This window comes from Erythrolamprus reginae, chromosome 1 (genome assembly GCF_031021105.1).
Source record: "Erythrolamprus reginae isolate rEryReg1 chromosome 1, rEryReg1.hap1, whole genome shotgun sequence".
In the NCBI taxonomy this organism is placed as follows: domain Eukaryota; kingdom Metazoa; phylum Chordata; class Lepidosauria; order Squamata; family Dipsadidae; genus Erythrolamprus; species Erythrolamprus reginae.
In genome coordinates, this window is record NC_091950.1 from 425349233 (window position 1) to 425372352 (window position 23120).

General features: G+C 46.3%; 1 protein-coding gene across 1 annotated transcript; it reads left to right on the forward strand.

Annotated features, from left to right (window-relative positions):
* The first annotated feature begins 38 nt into the window (after positions 1–38).
* Positions 39–23120, forward strand: ERAL1 (Era like 12S mitochondrial rRNA chaperone 1). Its single transcript, XM_070735485.1, is given in 13 exon segments — positions 39–68; positions 2456–2533; positions 9009–9728; positions 12630–12757; positions 13133–13210; positions 14149–14195; positions 15365–15426; positions 15588–15700; positions 17517–17768; positions 19834–19863; positions 19865–19984; positions 20094–20174; positions 22432–23120. Coding segments are annotated over 11 exon segments (1368 nt in total). The 5' UTR covers positions 39–68; positions 2456–2533; positions 9009–9394; the 3' UTR covers positions 22555–23120.

Below are 23120 nucleotides of genomic sequence, written 5' to 3' on the forward strand. Positions count from 1 at the left end.
GGGGGCTATAAATGGGCCTCCTCCCGAAGCCCCCACTCGATGCTGGGAAGCGCTGGACGCACGAGAGGGTAAGTGCCCGTCTGGGAAAGGGGGGCAGATCCAGGGGGGGTCTCCCACATTTTCCCCCTGGCACTGCCCTCTGCGCTGAGCCCGGTGCCAGGAAGCACCTGGGGGAACAATAACCTTGGAAGCGGGTGTGTAGGTGCAGCTCCATCTCCTGGGCGTAGAATCATTCAACCCTAAGGCTGGAAGGGGCCCTTGAGGTCATCTAGTCCAACCCGCTGCCCGAGATCTTGCCTCAGACCTTGTGGGGGCTCCAGCACGGGAGCAGTTTAAGAAGAGATTGGAGAAGCCCTTGTCTGAAACGGTGCAGGGCCTCCTGCTTGAGAAGAAGAGGGTTGGACTGCAGGACCTCTAAGGTCCCTTCCACCCCGGTTATGGTGTTATAGAATCAAAGAATTGGAAGGGACCTCGGAAGCCTTCTATTCTAGTCCATTCCCCCGGGAAGAGGGAACCGTAAGCATTTTGTTATAGTTTTAAATTAATTGTAGTTAGGTTACTATATTGTATTGTTTTCTTTTTATGTGTTTAAGACAGACAGACGGACAAATTAAAAAAATAAATGAATAAATTTCGGACAAAACCTCCAATCTCTTCTGGAAACCTCCTGTGATGGGCACCCACAAGTTCTGGTGGCAAGCAGTTCCACTGGTTAATTGTTCTCGCTGTTGCAAAGTTTCTCCTTAGTTCCAGGTTGCTTCTCTCCTTGTTTAGTTTCCACCCATTCCACCCGAGGACTTCTTTGGGGAATTGCTTGACTCCTTCTTCTTTGGGGCCACCCCTGAGATACTGGAAGGTTGCTATCCTGTCTCCCTTGGTCCTTCTTTTCATTAAACTAGCCAGGCCCAGTTCCTGCAACCATTCATCATACGATTTATCCTCCTGACCATCTCAGGGAGATGTAAAACATTTCTCGAACACGATGCTTTAATGAGGATGTCTGAGAATATTTACAGTCTCTATCCATGAGCCATTTCCTAAATTGCGATACTTTGCTCCAGGACCCAAAGCACGAAAGAAAGGATGCGATGGCTGCTTGTCAAGTTTTATTTCTGTTTCTTTGAAGGGTGGAAAGAGGAGGGAAAATGTATTTTGGTTGCATTTCAATCCAGCCTGTCTTCCAAAGATCTGGGAAGCCTCATCCCGTTGCAAAGGATGAAAGACTTTGAGAGAGAGCAAAAGACAGCGGCCCCTTTAGGCGGAGAGCAATCGTCCCGTCAATCAATTTTGTAATTATGTCAATCAATAAGTGGAGTGGTTTTGTTTTCCTGCCCAGAGAATTACGATGAGTGGAGTTCAGTTCAGTTCAGTTTAATGTTATTTGTTTGGTTGGGTTTTTGCTATTTATTAATTTATTAATTTAATTTAATTTAATTTATTAATTTATTATTATTTATTAGATTTTTATGCCGCCCCTCTCCGAAGACTTGGGGCGGCTCACAACAGTAAAGGTGGAGGAGTTATTTATTTATTTATTTATTTACTTACTTACTTACTTATTTACTTATAATATTTATATGCCATCCAATTCCAAATGGACTCTGGGCGGCTTACAATAATAAGACAATATAAAAATATAGATTGCAATCAGAATAAGAATAAAAAGCAGTATAAAAGGATATTTGATGACGCGTAAGAAAATGATACATACTCTCATGGCTTAGTTTCCTGACACGTTTAGTTTAATTTCCACTTTAATTTTAATTTTTAAGTTTATTGCCGTTTTAGGTTAAGGTTGGGTTTGCTTCAAGTGTAGTTCAGTTTGGTTTAGGTTTAGTCCGGGTTTAGTTCACTTCACTTCACTTTCAGTTCGATTAGACGAGTTTTAGTTGCGTTTAACTCTGTTCAGTTCAGTTTGGAATTTGTAGATTGGCGTGAAGAGCCCTGAAAGTGTCTGGGTCCCAACTCTTTATTGATCTACTTGTGCAAAAAAGCATAACCTGAGCACAGCTGGGATACCCCCACTCTTTTGGAGGGTCCAGCCAGCACCCCACTGCGCATTTAATAATGAGAAGGAGAATGAGAAGGAGAAGGAGAAGAAGAAGAAGAACAACAACAACAACAACAACAAGTTTTTAATATTAAGGGGTTTTAATTCTACTTTTTATTCATTGGATTTGTATCATCGTTACTGTATTTGTTGTTGTTGTGAGCTGCCCCGAGCTTTTGGAGAGGGGCGGCATACAAATCTAATAAATAATAATAATAATAATAATAACAATAATAATAATAATAATAATTATTATTATTATTATTATTATAACAACAACAGCAACAACAGAGTTGGAAGGGACCTTGGAGGTCTTCTAATCCAGCCCCCTATTTAGGCAGGAAACTAGTTTTATCTCCCTAATTTTTCCGTTTTCTTTATTTCTTCTTCTTCTCCCTCTCGCAGTTCCCCAGCTGCAGGCTTTCCGAAGAGAGAGAGAGAAAAAGACTTGCTGAGGTTCCAGCTCGGATATCATCATATACTGTAAGTTGGAATCAGACACTACAGTATAGATGATGTACTATCTGGGGCTCCCGCATCCATGCCGTCAAGATTTCCACTCAAGAAGCGTCTTCTTCACCTTGGCAGAAAAGAGGGAGAAAAGGACAAGTATAAAGCAGGGAGCCTTCCTCCTTAATATGGACTAGAAGGCTGGGGAGTGGGATTTCCTGCCTTTAATTCCCCCCTCCCCATATTAGCTGCTTTGCCTGCAGGGGGGATGTTTGCCATCAATTGAAAATGTCAGGATTTGAATTGAGGATTCCTGAGTCTGTCCTAAGGCAGGAATGGGCAGCTATGTACGAACCCTTGAATAAGAATCAGAATAATAACAACAGAGATGTTAGAAGGGACCTTGGAGGTCTTCTAGTCCAACCCCCTGCTTAGGCAGGAAATCCTACAAATGGTTATCCAACATCTTCTTAAAAACTTCCGGTGTTGGAGGATTTACAACTTCCGGAGGCAAGCTGTTCCGCTGGTTAATTGTTCTAACTGTCAGGAATTTTCTCCTTAGTTCTAAGGAGATGATACGCCATCCATCTTGCCAACGGAATAACAGAGTTGAAAGGGACCTTGGAGGTCTTCTAGTCCAACCCCCTGCTCAGGCAGGAAATCCTGTACCATTTGAGACAAACCTCTTCTTTAAAACCTTCAGTGGTGGAGCAGCCACAATTTTCCGGTGGCAAGCAGTTCCACTGGTTAATCGTTCTCACCGTCAGGAAATTCAGGTTGCTTTTTTCCTTGATTAGTTAATGGAATAGCAGCATAGCAGAATAACAAAGAGTTGGAAGGGACCCGTGAGGTCCTCTAGTCCCGCCCCCTGCTGTCCCAAAAGTTAAGCATTTTGGAGTGATGTATACCAGGCTCACTATTATCAAGGGGGGCAGCTATTGCATGCATGGGGGGGAGGTGACCCCAAGAATTTGGGGGTGCAGACGAGGGGAAGGGGCTGCGCTCAGACCTGCAACGCGACTGCCCTGCGAAGACCTCGGAAGGCCGACCACTCATGGCGTGTCAGCGAAACCGTTACCATTACTGAGTTTAGTAATGGTAAGGGTTCTTCTGCCCTGCCAGATAATCTCCTTGCAGCACCCCGAAAGCGAGAAGATGCCACCTGGCCTCAGAAGAACACCCTAGCCCATCATCCTGTGCAGAAATAAAACCTGGCTCCAACTTCCTCTCGACTCTGCTGCCTCTTATTCCTTATGGGGTGTGGGAAATGGTCAGTCCACGGAGGGTCTCTTGGAGTTTATTTTATTTTAATTGGATTTACATACTGCCCCTCTCTGAGGACTAGGGTCCACTTAAAATGGGCTACAAGAATGGTGGAAGGTCTTAAGCATCAAACGTATCAGGAAAGACTTCATGAACTCCATCTGCAGAGTCTGGAGGACAGAAGGGAAAGGGGGGACATGATCGAAACATTTAAATATATTAAAGGGTTAAATAAGGTTCAGGAGGGAAGTGTTTTTAATAGGAAAGTGAACACAAGAACAAAGGGGCCCAATCTGAGGTCAGTTGGGGGAAAGATCAGAAGTCACATGAGAAAATACTATTTGACTGAAAGAAGAGTAAATGCTTGGAACAAACTTCCAGCAGACATGGTTGGTCAATCCACAGGAACTGAATTGAAACGTGCCTGAGATAAACATAGATCCATCCTAAGATAAAATACAGGAAAAAGTAGTTTCTGAAGTTTCCGAACACTCTTCAAAGGTAGTCCCATGTAGAGAGCGTTGCAGTAGTCGAGCCTCGAGGTGATGAGGGCATGAGTGATTGTGAGCAGTGACTCCCAGTCCAAATAGGGCCGCAACTGGTGCACCAGACAAACCTGGGCAACCCCCCCCCCTCGCCACAGCTGAAAGATCATGTTCCAATGTGAGCTGTGGATCGAGGAGGACGCCCAAGTTGCGGACCCTCTCTGAGGGGGGCAATAATTGCCCCCCCCAGGGTAATGGACGGACAGATGGAATTGTCCCTGGGAGGCAAAGCCCACAGCCACTCTGTCTTATCCGGGTTGAGTTTGAGACTGTTGACACCCATCCAGGCCCCAACAGCCTCCAGACACCGGCACATCACTTCCACTGCTTCACTGACTGGACATGGGGTGGAGATGTACAGCTGGGTATCATCTGCGTACTGATGATACCTCACCCCATGTCTCTGGATGATCTCACCCAGTAATAGTACAAGGGCAGACTAGATGGAACAGGAGGTCTTTTTCAGCCGTCAATCTTCTATGTTTCTATCTCTATTATATTATATTCTAAAAAAAAACCCCAAGATGCTTGAAATGTTAAATGGAACCACTATAAGCTGTTTTTGGCACTTTGCCCGGAGCTAACAGCTAAAAGTCAACTGTGGGAAACCACAAGGAGTCAGCATGAATGCCAGCTGAAACCACAAGCCCAGCAAGTAGGAAAATTAACACTGAAGCCCATGCTAGCAAAACACCGGACAGGGTTGAAGGGTAGAGAGGAAGCATGAGCCAGGGAGGTGTTTTCCATAGGATGCTGCCCTGTGCAGCGGAGTAAAAAGCAGAGGGAGGCTTCCTCCTGGGTCCACCTTTGGAGCACCTGTCTTTGCAAATAAATCCCTGAATATAAATTCTCTGCTGCTTTGCAAGTCACTGTCTCGGGTAGTTCTGTATGCATACTAGTGCTGTTTCTAACAAGAGGACAGAGGCGGAGGGGGAGGCTCCAGAGAGTGCTCAAGCCCTTGAACCTGTGGAGATCAAACAGGGTAGAATTCAAAAAGGCACTTTTATTTATTATTTATTATTATTATTATTATTATTATTATTATTATTATTATTATTATTATTATTTATTCTTTGTCCAATATACAATACATATGGAAGAGAATAGACCTTAAGTAATATATATAAAGATAGAAAGTAAAAAAGAAGAGAATATATATGATATAAGAGATACGGAGAGAATATATATGATATATATATATAATATATATACAGGTATATATATAAATAGATAAGGAGAGATTATATATGATATATGAGATAAGGAAAGACAATTGGACAGGGGACGATAGGCACATCAGTGCTCAGAGGAACTGGAGAGCAATCAAGGCTACTACTATGTTGTGAGCCGCCCAGAATCTTTGGAGAGGGTCAGCATACAAATCTATTATTATTATTATTATTATTATTATTATTATTATTATTATTATTATTATTATTACGCAAGCCCCTGGAACACTCCTAACGAAGGGAATCAAATGAAGACGACCTATTTTCTTTATCCCTACAAACCCTGTGAAAATAACTAAACTATTAGAGCGATGCAGAGATGGGCAAAATGACAATGCAATTACAGGATAAAGAGGACACAGAAGTCTATAAAACGTATAAACGGTTGGAACACACACACACACAACATTAATACAATAAATAATATTATATAGGACACGATGGGTGATGAAAGCTAATAAGGATAGGAGGAAAATTAAAGTTAAGAACATTAAAACAGACTTACACATATATAAACTTTTTTCTTTTTTTAATACATGTTGCTAATAATGAAAATAATGTTCTTCGTGTAATGTGCACGAATGCTCGAAGCTTGAGCAACAAGCTCTGTGAATTAATGGCCATAATATCTAGAGATAATTTGGACCTGGTTGCCATAACTGAGACATGGTTTAAGGATTCTAATGAATGGGAAATATCCATACCAGGATATACACTGTATAGGAAGGATAGAATAGAGAGAAGGGGAGGTGGAGTAGCCATTTATGTTAAAGAAACTCTAAAAACAACACTAATTCAAAATACATGTCAAGATCTAGAGACCCTCTGGATTTGCATGCAAAATAAAGACGGTTCTGTCATTAGAATTGGGGTGATCTATAGGCCTCCAGGGCAATCCGAGGAATATGACAACAAGATGGTGGATGAAATTACCCAAATGGCAGTAAAGGGAGATATTGTGGTTATGGGTGATTTCAACATGCCTGATGTTGACTGGAATATCCCCAGTGCCCTTACATGCAAAAGTAAGAATATAGTAGAGGCCTTTACAGGAGCAGCTCTGGCACAGCTGGTTAAGACACCAACTAGAGGGGAGAATATTCTAGATTTAGTTTTTACGAATGGGAATTGGGTTTCAGATGTCAAGGTGGGAGAAAATTTAGGTTGCAGTGACCATCTATGTTTGTGGTTTGATGTAAAAACTCATTGTGAGCAATCCTATAATGCAACCAAAGTATTGGATTTCAGAAAAACAAATTTTAATGCAATGGGGGAATATTTAGATAATGAATTAAAGGGGAGGGATAAAATGGCAGGAGCGAGCACCCAGTGGACTGTATTTAAAAAGGCCATCTTAAAAGCCACTGGACTGTATGTAAGACAAATAACTAAAGGTAAAAGGAAGAAGAAACCGCTATGGTTTAGCAATGATGTAAGGACTATAGTCAATGAAAAAAAGGCTGCCTATAGGAGGTATAAAGAGTCTGGAAGTATAGCTGATAGGGAGGTGTATAAAATGAGACAGAAGGAGGCGAAACAGATAATATATGCTGCTAAAGCCTCAAAAGAGGAAGAAATTGCCAAATCTCTAAAGAAGGGAGATAAAACCTTCTTCAGATATATTAGTGATAAGAAGAAGAAAAACTGCGGCATCACGAAGCTTAGTACCGGGAAAAATACATGCATTAATGGGAATAAGGAGATCGCTGACCATTTCAATAGCTACTTCTGTTCAGTTTTCTCAAAAGACACCTTACAAAATAATACTATAGAGGGATATAGCATTGCTTCCAACTGTACGGATTCAGCTCCAGTGATCTTAGAAGCCAATGTCTTAGAAGAACTTGAACGATTAAAGATAAATAAGGCAATGGGTCCAGATGGCATCCACCCCAGAGTTCTTAAAGAACTCAGATCTGTCATTGCTACCCCCCTGACTGATTTGTTTAACCAATCCTTGTTAACAGGAGATGTTCCTGAGGATTGGAGAATGGCAAGTGTTGTGCCTATCCACAAGAAGGGCAGTAGAGAAGAAGCTGGTAACTACAGGCCAGTTAGCTTGACATCAGTTGTCGTTAAAATGATGGAGACTCTACTGAAAAAGAGGATAAATCAGCACCTAAAAAACAATAAATTATTGGACCCAAATCAGCATGGCTTTACTGAAGGCAAATCATGTCAGACTAATCTCATTGATTTCTTTGACTATGTCACAAAGGTGTTGGATGAAGGTGGTGCCGTGGATATTGCCTACCTGGACTTCAGCAAAGCCTTTGATACGGTTCCACATAAAGAGCTGATAGATAAATTAGTGAAGATTGGACTTAATCCCTGGATAGTTCAATGGATTTGCAGCTGGCTGAAGCATAGACACCAGAGGGTTGTTGTGAATGGCGAGTATTCTGAGCAGAGTCAGGTTACAAGCGGTGTGCCACAAGGGTCTGTTCTGGGTCCTATTCTTTTTAATATGTTTGTGAGTGACATAGGGGAAGGTCTGGTAGGGAAGGTTTGCCTATTTGCCGATGACTCTAAAGTGTGCAATAGGGTTGATATTCCTGGAGGCGTCGGCAATATGGTAAATGATTTAGCTTTACTAGATAAATGGTCAAAGCAATGGAAACTGCAGTTTAATGTTTCCAAATGTAAAATAATGCACTTGGGGAAAAGGAATCCTCAATCTGACTATTGTATTGGCAGTTCTGTGTTAGCAAATATTTAGGCGTAGTGATTTCTGACAGTCTCAAAATGGGTGAACAGTGCAGTCAGGCAGTAGGGAAAGCAAGTAGGATGCTTGGCTGCATAGCTAGAGGTATAACAAGCAGGAAGAGGGAGATTATGATCCCGCTATATAGAATGCTGGTGAGACCACATTTGGAATACTGTGTTCAGTTCTGGAGACCTCACCTACAAAAAGATATTGACAAAATTGAACGGGTCCAAAGACGGGCTACAAGAATGGTGGAAGGTCTTAAGCATAAAACGTATCAGGAAAGACTTAATGAACTCAATCTGTATAGTCTGGAGGACAGAAGGAAAAGGGGGGACATGATCGAAACATTTAAATATATTAAAGGGTTAAATAAGGTCCAGGAGGGAAGTGCTTTTAATAGGAAAGTGAACACAAGAACAAGGGGACACAATCTGAGGTTAGTTGGGGGAAAGATCAAAAGCAACATGAGAAAATATTATTTTACTGAAAGAGTAGTAGATCCTTGGAACAAACTTCCAGCAGACGTAGTAGATAAATCCACAGGAACTTAATTTAAACATGCCTGGGATAAACATATATCCATCCTAAGATAAAATACAGAAAATAGTATAAGGGCAGACTAGATGGACCATGGGGTCTTTTTCTGCCGTCAAACTTCTATGTTTCTATGTTTCTATGCTCTTGTATGTATGGATATTTTGTATTTGTATATTGTGTGATTTATGTTGATCTTAAATTCAATAAAAATTGCTTTTCATCAGGGTTGCTGCAGGGAGAATGTAAAGAATGGGGCCACGGGGATGAAGCCGGTCTCGCGTGCACTCTGCGTGCGCTCAGAAGAACGTTTGTCTAAGACCTTCTTTCCTATCACGTGACACGGTCGTCTCCCTCACCTCCACACGCACGCTCCTAACTCAAGCAGGCGTTCTGCGCATGCTCGGGACCGGCCTGTCAAGATGGAAGCGCACAAAAGAAGAAAGCGGCGCCGGCGCCACGCCTCTTCAGAGGCCCCGCCTACGACGCCTCTGCGCGGCTCCCGTCGTCGCTCTACCCGGCGTTCGTCTCTGTGGTCGGTTCCTTCCTCCTCCCATAAGGCCTTCCGCGCTGCGAGAGCCAAGATGGCGGCTTCGTGAGGTGGTGGATCACCATGGCGACGGTGGCGGTGCTGGGCTGCAGGGCCTTGGGCCTGGCCGCGCGTCGAGCCCGGCTTCTCCCGGCCGCCTCCTCTCGTCTGGAACCGGCCTCGACCCGCGCATTGAGTTTGCAGAACTCGCGGCTACTAGGTGCCGAGAGGCAGGAGGCGGGCCGAGCCTGCAGCCGTCCTGACCCTCTGGGGACCGACCATGTGGAGCCTCTCTGGACCTCCCCGGCTGCCCCGCAGAGCCGCCCCTCCGCCCTGGATTACCTGGCCGGGATCGCCCCGGGAGAACTGGATCCGTCTCTTGGGGGTGCGCCCGCCCCGGCCGCCTGCGCCTTTGACGGTAGGCCTCCATCCTGGCGATGGGGGGGGGGGGGGGGTCCCGGGCTCGGAAAGAGGCAGTCCTCGACTTACAACCGTCTAGTGGACCTTCAAAAGCCCAAGAAACACACCCCCCTTTTAAAAAAAAGATTACAGGTAGTCCTCGACTTACAACCCTTCGGTTAGTGCCCATTCGACGTTACCACGTCCTGTTTCTAACAACAGCAAAAATGACTCAGGAACCACGTTTCACACTTACCACTGTGGTGGCCATCCTGCGGTCAGGTGATTTACATTCATATGCTGGGCAACCCACTCAGTTATTTAATTTAATTAATTTGACTTCTATGCTGCCCAATCCTAAAGGGACTCAGGGCATCTTACAACAGTAATTATTATTATTAGTAGTAGTAGTAGTAGTAGTAGCAGCAGCAGTAGTAGCTGTAATAGTAATAATAGTAGTAGTAATTAAATTTATATGCCACCCCTCTCTGAAGGCTTACACTACAGCATATAAAAACAGCATTATTTATTTATTCAATTTTTTTTTAATGCCGTCCTCCTTAGACTCAGGGCGGCTTAAAACATGTGAGCAAGAGCACTTTTGAACAGAGCCAGCCTATTGCCCCCACAATCCGGGTCCTCATTTGACCCACCTCGGAAGGATGGAAGGCTGAGTCAACCTGGAGCCGGGGGGGTGAGATTTGAACCTGCAGATCTAGCAGTCAACTTTAATGGCCTGCAGTTCTACACTCTACCCACTGCACCACCTCGGCTCATTTATACATCAAGATATAATTAATTAAAATTACATTAAAAATTACATTTTAAAAACTAAAAAGCCTATTACCCTACACACATGACCATTCAAATTAGCCCACTATACATTCATTGGTCAGGGGGTAGAATCTAATGACCCCAAGCTTGGTGACATAAATGAGTCTTTAGACTCTTACGGAAGGCGAGGATAGTGGGGGCAACATAAATAAATAAATCAATCAATAAATAAATAAATAAACATGAATCTCCAGGGGGGAGCTGATTCCAGAGGGCCGGGGCTCCCACAGAGAAGGTTCTCCCCCTAGGTCCCACCAAGTGACATTGTCTAGTTGATGGGACCTGGAGAAGGCCGACTGCGGGACCTGCCCAACCACTGGGATTCATACGGGAAAACAAAATACAGTGGTACCAATGAACTATCCAAACAAACACACATGCATACAGAATCAGTTATAATTTGGCCGTGATAAAATGTGACATTCACGGTCTCCAGTCCTGCCGGCAAAGCCAGGTCTTCACAGCCTTTTGGAAGGACAGTAGGGTGGGAGCAGTATGGACATTGGGGGGAAGTTGGTTCGACAGAACCAGGGCAGCCACAGAGAAGGCCCTCCCCCACAGTCCTGCCAACCTGCATTGCTTAGTCGACGGGACAAAGGAATTCGAAGGCCAACTCCTTTTGATCTATTCTGACAGTTATGATAGTCACAGCATCCCAGGATGACGTGATCCCTTCTTAGACAAGCAAAGCCGGATTCACTTAACAGTTGTGTTCCTGTGCTATCGACTGCAGGGATTCACCTAGCAACTGGAGCAACAGAAATTATTGGCCTCCATCTATCGCGGGCTACCTGTAATTCTGATGCACAGCATGGCTTCAAGGGCTGACATTCAGAACACACAGACACACACACAGAGTTATAAAATTATGTTGTAAACCACCCAGAGTCATCTAGGTCACTTAGGAAATTGAGTAAGTAAATAAACAGGCAGTCTAGTGGTGAAGGCACCAGATTACAAACCAGGAGACAGAGAATTCTTGTCCTGCCTTATGAATGAAAGCCAAATGGGTGAATTTGGGCCAGTTCCCCCTCTCTTAACCCAACCCACATCACGGAGGGGTTATTGTGGGGAAAATAAGAGGAGGACGTTGTGTTGAATATGCTTGCTGCCTTGATATATTTGTAACTGTAATGAAAGTAGGGTCTGAGTAAATGAAGACATCCTCCCTGTGCATTCCGTGGGGGTGAGGGTGCAGTAGAAATGCATATTTAGAGCATGGAAATACAGTGATCCCTCGATTTTCGCGGGGGTTGCGTTCCCAGACTGCACCTGAAAGTCGAATTTCCATGATGCGGAAGTAAAAACACCATTTTTGACTATAGACAGCCAAAAACTACCCCTGCACACCCTTTCCCAAGGCAGTGCAAGGAGCCGGGCTTGAAGTTGGGGGCGGGAAGCGACGAAAGTGCGGAGGCCAGCAAAGATTGTTTTGAATGTCGGCCGCCCCCGCCCCTCCATCACCTCCGGCCTCCTCACCGCTATCCCCCGATCCGCCCCTCTCACCGGCTTTCTTGGGGCACGGGTCCTCCTGCAGCAGCGCTGGCGGCTACGGCTTCTCGTCCTCCTCATTCGGCCGCTCTGAGCGCTTTGAGAATGCCCGCCCCACTCGCAGTCCCTTAGCTGAGAGCGCTTTCATCCCAGCTGTCAGCGAGGGGGCTGCAGGAGAGGCGGGGCAGGCATTCTCACAGAGAGAGAGCAACAAACAGACAGAGCGAGATAAGAGGGAGAGAGAGAGAGAGGGAGAGAGAAAGAGGGGGGGAGAGTGGAAGGTAGAGAGAGAGAGAGAAATGATAGAAAAAAGGGGAGAAAAAAAGAAAAGAGAAAATGATTGAAGCAGAGAATGACAGGAAAGAGAGAGAAAGAAAGAGAGAAGTGACTCTTGGTGATGACGTATGACGTCATCGGGTGGGAAAAACCGTGGTATAGGGAAAAAAACCGCGGAGTATTTTTTAATTAATATTTTTGAAAAACCGTGGTATAGCCATTTCACGAAGTTTGAACCCGCGAAAATCAAGGGATCACTGTACCTACTTTGTTGGAATCCCTCGTGATGACCCACTGGACCTCTTCGTTGTTCCTGCAGGTGATCATAAATCCTTGATGTCCCACTGCCCAGATCAGCCAGAGAATCCCAAAGTCTTGAAAATGGCCATTATTGGGGCTCCCAATGCTGGCAAGTCCACCCTGTCGAACCAGCTGCTTGGACGGAAGGTAAAGGCACCGGGCTTGAATTGTCAGTACGTAAACACTCGTTTAGTAGCCATAGGACAGAACGGTCCAAGTGATTGACAACCCTTCCTCTCACTGAACAACTGTTACGCATCTCCACTGATGACTTCTCCAGCCAACTTCTGACAAATCAAAACAGTTGGAAAAGTCTGATTTGTTTAGTGAGGGTGTGATTCATTTAACAACCCTGGCTCAAGAATGGTGGTGAAATTGCATGCAACCCATTTAACCCACCTTGCTTAATGACGGAAATTCTGCTTCCATTTCTGGTTGTAAATTGAGCACTGGAGCATAAATGCCACTCTTCAGGCCTTAGAATATAGGTTCTGAGTTGGATTTTTATTTATTTTTTGGCAGATCCTACCGGTCTCCAGGAAGGTGCACACAACAAGATGCAATGCTCAAGGTGTCATCACAGCCGAGGATACCCAATTGGTGAGTAGAGCCTTCTCTGCGGCGGCCCCGACCCTCTGGAACCAACTCTCCCCAAATATCAGAGTTGCCCCCACCCTCCTTGCATTCCATAATCTCCCTGAAACCCACCTCTGTCGTCAGGCATGGGGGAACTGAGATATTCCCTTCCCCCTAGGCTTATAAAAGTTATGCATGGTATGTCTGTATGTATGATTGGTTTCTTAAATTGTGGTTTTTTTTAACATTACTTTTAATATTAGATTTGTTCATATTGTCTTTTTACTGTTGTTAGCCGCCCCGAGTCTACGGAGAGGGGCGGCATACAAATGTAATAAATAAATAAATGAATTAATTAATTAATCAATCAATCAATTAATTAATTAATTCCTAACTATGAAGTTGAACTATTTTTCTTTCAGTATTGAAAGAAAAGCCATGACTACGGGCATGTTGCATGAGTCATAACTCTGAAAAACTGACATAAGTCACTATTTCAATGTCACTGTAACTTCAAATGGTCACTATGAATGGGTTTAAATCAAGGACTACCTGTAATTTAAGCGACTGTCTTAAGTTGAGGACTGCTTATAACAGCTTCCAACTGTGTGGATCATCAAGGGAGGCAGCAGGGGTCTCCAACCTTGGCGACTTTAAGAAATGTGGACTTCAACTCCCAGAATCCCTCAGCAGGCTTTACTGGCTGAGGAATTCTGGAAGTTGGTCCACAAGTCATAAAAGTTGGCAATGTTGAAGGCCCCTACTCTAAAGGATCACATTGTGGATCCTTCCCCCTTTTTTCTCTCCTGTCCCTGTCTCCTGAAGGCTGGTCAGTGTGGATGGCTCAAGGCATCCTGCATAGATTGTTATTTTAAAAGTTAGTTTCCTGTTTTTGCACATTGAAACTGTGAGGAAAATGCTGCCCTGATTTGAACCTGTTTAAATTCCTGCTCTCTCCCTAGATTATCTTGGACACCCCTGGCCTCACCACCGCTGCCAAAGGCAAAAGGTAGGAAGGAATCTAGACCAGGAGCCTCCAACCTTGGACACTTCTGTTCAGTGATGGCTGGTGGACTTCCAGCTCCCAGACTCCAGGCTTTAAGAGGGGCGGGCTTTAATTCCCAGAATCAAAGGCTTTAAGACGGGTGGATTCCCACTCCCAGAATTCCCCACCCGTGGAAGTCTGCAAGTCTTACGTTGCCATGGGTGGACACTGTTGGTCTGTCTCGGTGCAGCTAGGCTACAAAACCTTCGACCTACGCTGAGCATACGCTGAGCAGAGACTAAGGAAGAGTGTGTGTGTGTGATACAGCCAGTAACGACACAGACTTAGTATCTTGAATAAGTATTATTTACATATATACATAAAGCAGAAATAATCTACAAACCGCACATAGCAAGCACTAAGCAAAATACACTCCCCCCTCAAGGTAAAGGCAAAAGGTGAATGAGCAATCCAGCATCATCGACAGGAGAGAGTACTGGCGCCCTCTTGTGGCTAACCAGCCAAAGTCCTTAAAGTGATATTACAACTGTAAATGTAATAAACTACAATAGGCTATTTATTTATGTATGTATGTATGTATGTATGTATGTATGTATGTATGTATGTAAGTAAGTCTCCGGAGAGGGGCAGCATATATATATGCCGCCCCTCTCCGGAGACTCGGAGCGGCTAACAGTGTACAATAGTAATCTAATACTAAAAACGATTAAAAACCCATTAATATAAAACCAAACATACATACATACATACCATGCATAAATTGTAAAGGCCTAGGGGGAAAGAGGATCTCAATTCCCCCATGCCTGACGGCAGAGGTGGGTTTTAAGTAGCTTACGAAAGGCAAGGAGGGTGGGGGCAATTCTAATCTCTGGAGGGAGTTGGTTCCAGAGGGCTGGGACCGCCACAGAGAAGGCTCTTCCCCTGGGCCCCGCCAAACGACATTGTTTAGTTGATGGGACCCGGAGAACATCCACCCTGTGGGACCTAACTGGTCGCTGGGATTCGTGCAGCAGAAGGCGGTCCCTGAGTTTAACAGACATGGCAATCCCAAATAATAGTATGTGCCATGTACTAACAGATACCTCTGCTCTTCGCAGTGTGAGAGTGTGTGTTTGTGTGTGTGTGATAAGTATTGCCTCTATGACGGACACGTTGCCTGTCTTCCATTTCAGACACAACCTGGAAAAGACCATGCTGTCTGACCCATTCAACAGCTTGAAGGATGCAGATTTAGGTGAGACTTGGCCTGCCTTCACCGGGTGTCCGTGCCCTGGTTTCGTAAAGGTGGCAGGGCTGCCACGTGCTTGTGCCACGAATCCCTCTGGATTTCACTTTGCGCTTCCACAGGCAGGATGGTTTGACCCAGAGTCCGTTTCTTTCCTCCCTTCTCTTAAGTCCTGGTCCTCGTGGACGTTTCCGATCGCCACACCCGGCACCAGCTTCACCCACAGGTACTTCGCTGCCTGAAGCAGTTTCCGCAGGTTCCCAGCCTCCTTGTCTTGAACAAGGTGAGTTCGCTTCCTTATAACAGGGCTTCTCAATTATTTCCTGTTGCGCCCCCCACCCTCAGGAAGAAGTAAACATTTTGCACTCCCCCAACTCTCAGGCCAATTGTTTGCAATATCCAGCACGTTTTCGCTGAAAAAACTCAAGCGGAATATCAGCGTGATTGGGTGTAATGTGTTTAAGTGACGCCTTAATTTATTTGGCTTCATGCTGTCCACTGCCAACATTTTCAGACATAGTAAACACTAGGTAGTAAATCTCAGTCAACAGCCCCAGGCCTGCTGGAAGAACCAGGCCTTTAGAGCTATGCGGAAGGCTGACAAAGTGGGGAGGGCATGGATCTTTGGAGGCATTTGGTCCCACAGGGTCAGAGTTGTTTGGCTGATGTCTACAGCCATGAACAATGCAGTCAGGCGGTAGGGAAAGCAAGTAGGATGCTTGGCTGCATAGCTAGAGGTATAACAAGCAGGAAGAGGGAGATTATGATCCCACTATATAGAATGCTGGTGAGACCACATTTGGAATAATACTGTGTTCAGTTCTGGAGACCTCACCTACAAAAAGATATTGACAAAATTGAACGGATCCAAAGACAGGCTACAAGAATGGTGGAAGGTCTGAAGCATAAAACGTATCAGGAAAGACTTCATGAACTCAATCTGCATAGTCTGGAGGACAGAAGGAAAAGGGGGGACAGGATCGAAACATTTAAATATGTTAAAGGGTTAAATGAGGAAAGTGAACACAAGAACAATGGGACACAATCTGAAGTTAGTTGGGGGAAGATCAAAAGCAACGTGAGGAAATATTATTTTACTGAAAGAGTAGTAGATGCTTGGAACAAACTTCTAGCAGACGTGGTAGATAAATCCACAGTCACTGAATGTAAACATACCTGGGATAAACATAGATCCATCCTAAGATAAAATACAGAAAATAGTATAAGGGCAGACTAGATGGACCATGAGGTCTTTTTCTGCCGTCAGACTTCTATGTTTCTAGGGCCATAAGTTGAGGACCACCAGTAATGAAGAAGAAGTAAATTGTAACAAAATAAAAAAATTACATTTGCAGCTTAGATGCACGTTTGTAACCTGCCCATTAAAGAGTTTCAATTTTATGGTCTGGGTTTTTGTATTTTCATCCCTGTTTTGTTTGATGGAAATTTGATGTGAAGGAGCTGTAAGATAAATGAATAGAAGAAAGTTATCAAATTTGGAAGACATTTTACAATTGGGTTGAAAATAAAAATGGTTAAAATAGATATTTAAACGAAAATTTAATGTAAAAAGAAAAAGATAAAAGAAATGACGAATAGAATTGAGAAACCTGGATGACAGAACGAGAAAACACATTAGTTAAATATGTAACACGTGTTTAGAATTAAATGGAAAATAGGTTTGAAATGAAGTTGAAAAATTAAGAATTTGATTATTATTAGAATTGATATAGCCTCTCTTATTTTTGGATAGATTGAATAATTAAGATTTAGAAATTTTTATATCAAGAAAATCTATTGGCATATTCTTATACATTGAAGATTCTGTATATATGTTGTTAAGGTATAGTACATATGTTTTATGTAGTGGAGAAAAAAAGTAAAAATATTTTTTTTAAAAGAATAAAAGAAATAAATAGAAGCTAAAATAAAAAACAATCCTTCAATACATACTCGCATTCATGTAATTTAAAAAAAGGTCAATTAAAAATAATAAATACAAAACAAAGACTCAAAGGGCCTTTTTGGAATGTCTGTTTTCTGTCTTTCTGTGTCTTGCTCAATTCTCTGAGAAGCAGCTGACTTGATTTCCCTCCCAGGTGGACCTGGTGAAGCAGAAGGGCCTTCTCTTGGAGCTGGTGGTCGAGCTGACGGAAGGCACCTTTGGAGGGAAGAAGCTGGGGACCAGGTCTCTCTACAGGCCCCCCAAGGGCGTCCCTGCGGAGCCCGCGGGGGCTCCTGCAAAGGAGAAGGAGGCCCCGAAGTGGTACAAGGAGCAGAACGGCTGGCCTGGCTTCCGGGAGATCTTCATGCTGACTGCGTTGGAGGAAGGGGAGGTGGACACTCTGAAGGCACGTGAGTGGCCACTGCCCAGGGGCTCAGCCCTTCAGCCCCAGATGGCCACGGGGAAGGGGTTGGGAATGTCTTTGCCCCAATGATGTTTTTCCAAAAGGCAATGGGGCACTGTTGTCTTTCTTGAAGAGCTTTCACTTATCATCCAGGAAGCCTCTTCAGAGGGGGAGGGGAGGGAAGAGACAAGACAAAATAACACAGTTGGAAGGGACCTGGGAGGTCTTCTAGTTGGACCCCTGGCTGAGGCAAGAAGCACTATAATAATAATAATAATAATTAATAATAATAATAATAATAATAATAATTATTATTATTATTTAGATTTGTATGCCGCCCCTCTCCAAGGACTCGGATTGGCCCCACACCAGTGATGGCGAACCTTTTTTTCCTTGGGTGCTGAAAAAGCGTGGGCATGCGCTATTGCGTTTGTGTGAGTGTCCACAGCCATAATTCAATGCCTGGGGAGGGCGAAAACAGCATCCCCCACCCCCCTGGAGGCCCTCTGCGGGCCAGAAGCGGCCTGTTTCCCAACTCCTGGTGGGCCCAGTTGTCTCGTGTTTCACCCTCCCCAGGCTCCAAAGGCCAGGGTAGGGTAAGAATGCCCCCCTCCATCCTCCCAGAGCCTCTGCGCAAGTGAAAAATCAGCTGACCAGCACACACATGCACGTTGGAACTGAGCTAAGGCAACAGCTCGCGTGCTGGCAGATATGGCTCCATGTGCCACCTGTGGCCCCCATGCCATAGATTTGCCATCACTGCCCTAGACCGTTTCAGAGCAGTGGTGATCCAGTCTTTAAAAACTCCAATGTTGGAACACTGTTAAGGAGTGTGCAGAATGACCCCTGAGTTATCAAGCATACACATAGGCAGAGGAAACATGGAATTCTAGCAGATCTCCAGCAGAGTGTCAGTAGATATGAATAATGGTCCAGATACACATTAAAGTGTACAGAATAGTATTTAATTTAGCTAATATCGTAGTCAAACAATCCATGCATGCACAGTCCAATCAGTCAACAATTCTCCATACAATATACAGGGTGAACCTGGAAATCAGGGAATGATCAGGGAATTCATGAATAAAACTCTTAACTCCTCGTGTGACAGTCTGCAACATCTGTAGCCAATATAGTGGTGCCTCTACCTAAGAAGGCCTCTACTTAAGAACTTTTCTAGATAAGAACCGGGTGTTCAAGAGGTTTTTTGCCTCTTCTTAAGAACCATTTTCTACTTAATCCTGGCCACCTTGGGCTTTTCTGGCCTGTCAAAGGAGCCTTTCAGTGGGGCTTGAGGAGGCTTTGGGAACCCAGAGCGAACGGAGTGTTTTCCTTTCTCTGGGCGCTTGGAGAGGGAATAAACCACTTCGCTGTGGTGACTCCCTCACACTGCCTCCCACAGCCGGCGCAAGGTTGCTTCCCGGAGCGTCTGGACGCGGAATGGCAAAAGGGGGCGCTTCGCCCCGGCCGGATCAACTCGGCTTCAGCCAAACCGAGGAGTCACCACAGTGAAGGAAAGGTGCCGGCTACTAAGCGAGTGAGTGAGAGGAGAGGGGAGCCCTTCAGCATGGGAAGGAAGCCTTCGGAGAAGGACGGCATACAAATCTAATAAATAAATAAATAAATAAAATAAATAAGGAAGAGGAAGCAGGGAGCAGCAGCAGCAGCCGCCTTTCGGTCAAAGGAGTGGGAGGTTGCCCCCTCTCGCCCGCCTGGGCTTCTCTCTCTGGCGCAATGTATGGAAGGCAGCCTCCCCCCTCTTTTTTTTAAGCCTTAAAGCTTTGGATTTTTTTGATTCACCTCACCTTCTTCCTTTGGCAGGGCCTGTCCTCCTCCTCTTCTTCCTCCCACCCAAATTCCAAGCTTTTATTTCTTTCCTGATGGGTTTGCATGCATTATTTGCTTTTACATTGATTCCTATGGGAAAAATTGCTTCCACTTACAAACTTTTCTACTTAAGAACCTGGTCACGGAACGAATGAAGTTCGCAAGTAGAGGGACCCCTGTTTATTGCCCACCCAACAGTTACGGACAGAGTCCTAACCGCCAGGGTCCTTTGTGCCCACAGAAATACCTCCTCAAGCAAGCTCAGCCGGGTCCCCTGGTTGTTCCACAGCGAGGTCCTGACCAGCCAGTCTCCGCAAGAGATCTGCGCTAACCTCATCCGGGCGAAGCTCCTGGAACACCTGCCCGACGAAGTGCCCTATATGGTGACCCAGGTGAGGTCTGGCGCCTGCAGCAGCTCCCCGGCCCCTGCTTTGCCCCCCCCCCCCCCCTCAGCCAACAGGCTCATGGCTGACCTCCCGGGGGGGGCCTTCTCTCTTCCAGACAACAGCCCTGTGGGAAGAGGGTCCAGCTGGGGAGCTCCAGATTGTACAGCATTTGGAGGTCCCGAAGGAGAGATACCTGGTGAGTGTTTGGGTCTGGAAGGGGGGCTCTCCTCTTGTGGGGGGTGAGGATGCATTTCAATGCAGTGATTTGCTTTTTCCTGAGTTTTTTTGACAAAGAATTTTTAATTTTTTCACTCCATCAATCCTAAATGACATTACACTAATTCCTCTTTTTAAATTCGGTATTCATAATCCATCAGGTGCTGCCTCCTTTACATTTGGCATCTGGATAAAAAATAATTACTCAAATTTCTTATTTGCATTTAAAAAGCTATTAGCTAATACACTCTTTTGGCTGCTTCTTTTCTAATCAAGTCTAATACATTTAAGCCATGGTTCAATCTTCTCCATTTATCCTTAATAACATTTTCATGTATATTTCTTAACCCCACTTTTATAATAGTTGCCCTTCACCAAAAAAAAAGAAACAAAAAGAAAGCAAATACAGTGATCCCTCGAGTTTCGCGTCCTTGAGCATCGCGAAAGGGCTATATCGCTAGTTTTCAACCCGGAAGTAAACTCCACCATCTGCGCATGCGTGCCCTTCCACGCATGCGTAGATGGTGGAGCTTCCCCGCCGGGCAGAGGCTTCCCTGGGTCTTCCCCCTTTTGCCCCGGTAAGACCCCAGCGGCGGCGCGAGCAACGGCGTGGGCTGGCGGGCGGCACGCGCGCGGAAACCCCAGCTCCGCTTCCCAGCTGGGAAGCAGAGCCGGCAACAGCGTGGGCGGGCGGGCGGCGCGCAAGCCTGGGGACACCCCACCTCCGCCTCCCAGCTGGGAAGCGGAGCTAGGGTGTCCCCACCGCGCGCGCGTTGCTGGGGAAAGCGCGCGCGCTTGGGGACACCCCACCTCCGCCTCCCAGCTGGGAAGCGGAGCTAGGGTGTCCCCAACGCGCGCGTGTTGCTGGGGAAAGCGCGCGTGCTTGGGGACACCCCACCTCTGCCTCCCAGCTGGGAAGCGGAGCTAGGGTGTCCCCACGCGCGCGCGCGTTGCTGGGGAAAGCGCGCGCGCCTGGGGACACCCCACCTTCGCCTCCCAGCTGGGAAGCGGAGCTAGGGTGTCCCCACGCGCGTGCGCGTTGCTGGGGAAAGCGCGCGCGCCTGGGGACACCCCACCTTCGCCTCCCAGCTGGGAAGCGGAGCTAGGGTGTCCCCACCGCGCGCGCGTTGCTGGGGAAAGCGCGCGCGCCTGGGGACACCCCACCTCCGCCTCCCAGCTGGGAAGCGGAGCTAGGGTGTCCCCACCGCGCGCGCGTTGCTGGGGAAAGCGCGCGCGCTTGGGGACACCCCACCTCTGCCTCCCAGCTGGGAAGCGGAGCTGGGGTGTCCCCACGCGTGCGCGCATTGCTGGGGAAAGCGCGCGCGCCTGGGGACACCCCACCTCCGCCTCCCAGCTGGGAAGCGGAGCTGGGGTGTCCCCAAGCGCGCGCGCACCCCAGGCGCGAGCAACGGGGTGGGCGGGCGAAGGGCGGGCGGCAGTGGAAGCAAAAACACCATCTGCGCACGCGCAGATGGTGTTTTCACCTCCGCACCGCTACTTCGCTAAAAATCGATCATCGCGTGGGGTCCTGGAACGGAACCCTCGCGATAATCGAGGGTTCACTGTATATCAACTAATTAATATCAACTAAACCCTAAATTTTATCTAACTGTTACCAGGATCAAGATTGCATCAATTTGAGGGGGGAAAGTCTGAATAATTTATCATCTATGTCCCAATAAGCCGAACTAATGAAAGTTCCTTTTGGTAGGCAAACTAAAGAAGTGAAAGAAAAAAGGGAGAAAAAGAAAAAAAATGAAAAGAAAAAGATACCTTTTTCCTTTCCTTTCATATATCCCTTATGAACCCATGGTAATAATCACATCCTAGTCGATTTTGTGGTACAAAAAGCCCAACAAAATCCTCATACCCTCATCTATTTCATATCACTGTAAACCCAGTGGAATCACCATGCCCTAGTCTGTTTCCCTGTAGACCCAGTAAAAAATCACCATACCCCCTTCTATTTATCTCACTGTAAACCCAATGAAATCATCACTTCCTACTCTATTTATATCACTGTAGTCCCAATAGAATCATCAGAAGGAAGGAAGGGAGGAGACAGGAAGAATGTCATTATTGTAAGCTGCCCAGAGTCCAGCTGGAGTTGGGTGGCAGATAAATCCCATGAATGAATGAATGAGGGAGGTGGGTTGGGGGGGGGGCGAATAGAGGGAGGGAGGGGCGGGGGGGCGAGCTCTGGCTGTCCTGAAGGCTCTTCTCTGCCCGTCCTGCAGAAGATGCTGATTGGCCAGCATGGGCAGGTGATCAGCAGGATCGCCACGGAGGCCGGCTACGACTTGATGAACGCTTTCCTCTGCGAGGTGCAGCTGAAGCTCTCCGTCCAGCTGAAGGAGTGAGCTCTTCCTGCTGCCCCTCGCCCGCCTTGCCTGGATGGACGTCTGTGGACGCTGCTGCGGTCCTGCCAGAGCGCTGACGTGACTCGTGCCAGAGGTGGTGGCAGAAGTGGAGCCCCCTCCTCCTCCTCCCCGTCTCAGAGACCCCAAAGGGCCGATGGGCAGGTGGCCAGCAGGTCCAAGCCCGTGCCACTCTCTGGTGCCCTCTTGCCTCTTTTTGTGAGTCTTGTGCCCTTGTCCTGCCTGGCAAGAGGGGCTGGAACCCCCTGCCCCTTGGAAGCACCTCTGGCAGATGTTGGCCGCAGCTGGAAAAACCTCCCTCCCACTGCCTGACGGGCTGCAAAGGACTCTCTCTCTCAGCCCGATGGCTGTTCATGGACATGTGACGGCGCCTAGATTGGACACTCCGAGGGCGTCTGGGTGATTGACCTCTCCCCATCCCGTGGCAGAGAAAGCCAAGGGCAGGGGTCCGGGCTGGCCCCATTTGCTTGCTTGCCCCGTGAATAAAGAGTGTCCAGGGCCGGTCCATCTGACGGGCGTTGAATTGCAATAAAATGAGCTGCCTTCCA